Source organism: Sinocyclocheilus anshuiensis, unplaced genomic scaffold (genome assembly GCF_001515605.1).
Source record: "Sinocyclocheilus anshuiensis isolate Anshui unplaced genomic scaffold, SAMN03320099.WGS_v1.1 scaffold412, whole genome shotgun sequence".
NCBI lineage: Eukaryota > Metazoa > Chordata > Actinopteri > Cypriniformes > Cyprinidae > Sinocyclocheilus > Sinocyclocheilus anshuiensis.
The window spans coordinates 551,953-556,846 of NW_015558661.1; the positions used below are offsets into that span (position 1 = coordinate 551,953).

A 4,894-nucleotide genomic window follows, 5' to 3' on the forward strand; every position below is an offset into this window, starting at 1 on the left:
TGTTATTAATAAAAAGCCTTAGAGGGGTTTTAAAGCAAAAAGAATGTTGATGCAGAGACCAGAACTATTCAAAAGGCCTTTGACCACAAAATATCAAAATTGGTTTGTTTGTTTTTCTTTTCTTTTTCTTTTTTACATATCTTTGCACAGGAATACTGGTCAGAATGTTCAATTCCATTGCCATAGCCCAATCTGAAAATGCATCTTTTAAAGAATTTGCACTTTTAGGCAGGACTTAAGTTATTCCGAATAATTCTAAAAAGACGTAGGTTAAAACAAATTCCAGTAATGTACAGGTTGTGTAAAGGACAATGCCTTTGTATAGCTTTTAATGTTGTTTACCGATGCAGAGTGGGTTTTATTAGTACTGTAAAGGAAGTGGGAATTCTTGCTTTCAGATCTTTCCTTATATTTTCGGACGACCAAGCGACTCGCCTTTGGAAGTCGCTCTTTTTTGCTTTCGATATGTTTTGGATCACAACCACAGGAATTCCTCAGTCTTGTTCATTCCAGCCCTGTTTCTCTGGCGTCAGAGAAACGCCTCTTTTACGAGGGTCTCCGTAACGGTTTTCCTGTTACACACTACTGGTATGAGCGGCTCGGCTGACTCGCGTTCATGTTACAGAATGAAATGAAGGACGTGGCTCTACCTCTGGAAGACTCATGGTTTGGTTGCTTTGCTCAGGTGTAGTTTGTGGTTCTGTACATGTGTACTGGAGGTCATCTGCCTTCCTCCAGGATTCTGTGTGTTCAAACCAGAGAGAACGAGAGCAGACCTTTCTTCTCCTCTTAGTAGTATGAGCACAGACATGTCCACTGCTCCCCTCAAGCCAATACGTGGGAGACAACTCCTGAACTGTTTCTCAATTCTTTGAGCTGTAATTTTACTTTATTTCCATGTTCCTGTGAACTTTAATCAGCAACGGCTTATCTACCATAAGCCATCTGCGGACTAATCAAACACTCCTTAATCATGTAAAATGGTCTTAATAAAGTACGTCATAAATACTGTCTTATGTCTTTTCTCACACTTGTTCTGAACCCTTATCCAATTTCACTTCTCAGGAATGAGATTTTTCCATATCTATTCCATTCTATAAAATAGTGATAATTATGATGTAGTGTAATATAATAGTAGTATAATATTATAACAGGTAATAGTATTTTAAATTCTTGTTTTTTTATTTTACAGTAAATTAGCATTATTGTTATAGATGGATGGATGGATAGATAGATATTTGATGGTTTATTTTTTTTCATGATTTAAAAAAATACAGTAATGTGTAGTCATATTTATTAGGTGAAAAAAACGTGTTTCCTTATTTTTTATCCTTAGCTGCTCACATGTCTGGTTCCTTTTTTAGTTTCTTTGTTAGTTTAACCCTTAGAGACCGTTGTTCGTTCGTGATGGTTTATTTTATTTTTTATTTTTTTCGTGTGTGTGTGTTCTAGAAAGACATTGGTGATAAAATAGTTATGCTTTAAGTCTGCTGGACTTTAAATGTAAAAATACATCGCCGTTACAACATATAGAGGCCTGCAGTGCATTCCGATTAATGGAAAGTTATGAAAAAACGGGAGATCAGGTAAAAAATGTATTTAAATATAAACCCTGTTCAGTCCTAGAAAGCCAAAGCGGTGTTGTAAGAAACGCTTATTCCTTTAAATTCACATTAGGTATACATTAAACAAAGGCTTCACGACTTTAGTAAATGTGTAACAAAAATGTTTTAAATATTACCCCAAATAGTCAACAATGGTCCATGTGTGCCTTGTTGCTTATGATGCATTTCAGCTTCTCTTTCTATTTCAGGTTCGAATTTTAACACATTTAATGAACATATATGTGTATTAATTACTTTAAACGTATTGCAGTTTTGCTACAGCGTGTCACCGAGGGTTAGGTGCAGTGTTGGGAAGGTTACTTTGGAAATGTAATAGGTTACAGATTACAAGGGTAACTTGTATTTAAAATGTAATAGTAGTGTAACTTTTTCAATTACTTTGTTAAAGTAATGTAACTGATTACTTTTCTAAATTTCTAATGAATGTTTATTTGCAACTGTTAATCATTTTCAAACATTTACACCATGCAGGGTTAACCTTAGAGTAGTGCTCAACACTGTTAGACTTTCAAAATCCTTCATCACTTGAATTAAGATGATCAAATTTGAACACATCCACCACAAAATCAGACTTTAGTACCACCTTTTACTTTAAGATTGATCTGAAGTTCAATGCAGATTTAAAATCATAAGAAATAGTTTACTGATACTGTTTTTGTGTTTTCCGCATCGCGGACATTATAGGGCCGTATGTCTCAGAGTAGTGAGTGTAATTTGGGAAATAAATCCATTAAATCTGTATGTGGATGTGTGTAAATATTCAAATGTAATCCCCTTTGTAATCGTTAACATTTTCATAAGTAACTGTAATTTAATTACACATTTTTTCTTAGTAACTGTAACTGATTACAGTTACATTTATTTTGTAATTAAATTACGTAACGCCGTTACATGTAACTAGTTACTCCCCAACACTGGTTAGGTGGAATATGATCAAGGAAGCCGCTGTCACTTCGGCGAACTTCTCGGGAAATTAGTGGGAAGGATGGTTTCCGTGGGTCAGATTTGACGGTGATGTGAAATCCACTATCAGAACACACGCTAGGAGGCGCTGTGGCTCTTCAAAACTAACCTCCATTCAATCTATTCATAATCCTTCCCTCATTTATCAGATATAATACTAATTCTCTTCTCCTGCATAATAGCGCGCGCTATTCTTTTCTATCTTTTCTTAGTTCATGTAAGAAATAATGAGATGGCTCATGTTCTATTCATTTTACAAAATGATTGCAATATTACTTACAGGCCTATACAGCAAAATATGATTCATCATCCGTAGCTTTTCTTCGTCTATACAATTAAATCACGCCACACTTTCATTAAAGAACACAGTTTATATTTAACAATGACAACCGTGAGATAAATAAAATGTACATATAGCCTAATACAACAGAACAGGGTCGAGTTAAAAAAAAAATCGTAACCCTCTCAATGATATTGGCATTAGCCGTCAGACAATAACATTTATACAAGTAGGCTACAGTAAAAAGTATTGCATTCATCTCATCAGTGATTGACAGACAAACAGACCACGGCACGTAATATGGCAACAACAAAACAAAAAAAGAGTGGGGAAACGCCTCACGGTTACAATTTCAATTCCGACGAGGTGCAAAACGAACCTCAAATCAATTTTGCATCACTTAAAAGTGCTATAAAAGATCCCACGATCTCATAAAAAAGAAGTAGTTTCCCACACATAAACATACCAGCTGCTATGGACTCTTCAAGGCATGTTTCCCTCACAGAGCTTCTCAAAGGGGAATATTAAAAACAAATTGACTCATAGGAAAGTGGCTTCCCAATCGTCCCATTCCCAACTTCCAGTGTAAAAAGGTTCAGTGTATAACCTGGCATTATCTTGACTTACGCTATTCCTTAAATTAACGAGAACATTCCGTGCGGAAGTCATTGTTGGTAAGGCATACAGCAGAAACAATTCATAAGATCTCCTCAGTACAAACTAGCAAAGAAAACCAAATCATGTTCACACAATATAACAAAGGAAAACAGACAATACAGTGTTTTGGTGGCGACTGGGAGGAAGGAGAATCGGGTTATTGCTCTGATCTGTGAGAGGAACGGATAGGTATTGCAGATTGAAATGCTTCGAATGTCTCGTTTGCGATCGGTCGGAAGGAAAGGCGACGAGAGCATCTTGTGAAAGTGTCTGTGTACCTTCTCTGTACAAGGCACTGACAAATGCAAATGAAAGACACTTCCTGCCAAAGGTCATGCTATGGCCGTCTCTATTAAAGGAATTGAGGAAGGCCGTCGAGAGGAAGTGATGAATGGGAAGTCAAACGCAGTGTGAAGAACCTCTCAGGGTCCAACGACCTCCTGCACTTCATTCCCACCAGCCCCACTGGCCAATCGTGAAGTCTTTGGAAGTGAACCACAGGAAATGAAGGAGATGAATCGTCCCCACAGGATATTACAACTTATTCTTCTGATATTAATGCATGGTGAAGACCGCGGTGTGACTTAGATGAGGACGGGTCACCAGCGAAGCTGAAGCTGCAGCTCAGCTGGAACGACCACATGATTGTGCCAAGTGAAGAACGTCAGAGAAATTCACCCTTTTTGCCGTTTTTTAGAGTTTCGTGTTGTATCAGCAGCTTGGCGAGGTTGTGATGGGACTCTGTAGGTAGGTGAGGCTGCTGGACTGGCTGTGCGTCACTACTGACACGGGGAAGCTGAAGATGAAGGGCGACGTGGGGTTGGAGGAAGACTTGGGGCCGAGAGTGGCGGAAGGGCTGGCGGCCTCTACAGAACAGGAAGTGGCCAGCACCTGAGACTCGAACTGCAGCAGCTGACCCATGAAGCTGAAGTTGGGGGAGATGATACTGCGCCGCTGTTTGACAAACTCGAAGGCTTCTTCCAGACGCACCTGCTTCTTCTTCATCAGGTACGCCAGGCAGATAGTGGCTGACCGTGAGATGCCAGCCTGACAATGCACCAGAACACGGCCGTTGGAATCCTTGATGGAGTCTGAGGAAAGAGCAGAGAGTTTAGTTAAGATGCACAGATGAAGTTCAGACATGACTCATCTTACTGCATTTACTGTGAAGCTGACGCCCGCAACATTTTGATGCAGGTTCAGAAGTTATAGGAACATTTATAAATAATAAATAATACAATTATTAATTATAATATATTAAAATAAATAGAATGAATAATTATTAACTATTTTTGTTATTTAATAAACAATATAATTTTATATATATATATATATATATATATATAGACATATTATGTATTGTAAAAAA

At 37.9% G+C, this 4,894-nt stretch overlaps 1 protein-coding gene across 1 annotated transcript in view; it reads right to left on the reverse strand.

Annotated features, from left to right (window-relative positions):
• Window positions 1-2,970: 2,970 nt before the first annotated feature.
• The window catches only part of LOC107681175 (dual specificity protein phosphatase 4-like), a 6,193-nt gene continuing 4,269 nt past the window's right edge, over window positions 2,971-4,894 (reverse strand). The window contains exon 4 of the mRNA XM_016477381.1: window positions 2,971-4,616. Within this exon, the coding sequence (XP_016332867.1) occupies window positions 4,237-4,616 (380 nt within the window). The 3' untranslated portion in view covers window positions 2,971-4,236. The remainder of the gene's footprint in view (window positions 4,617-4,894) is intronic.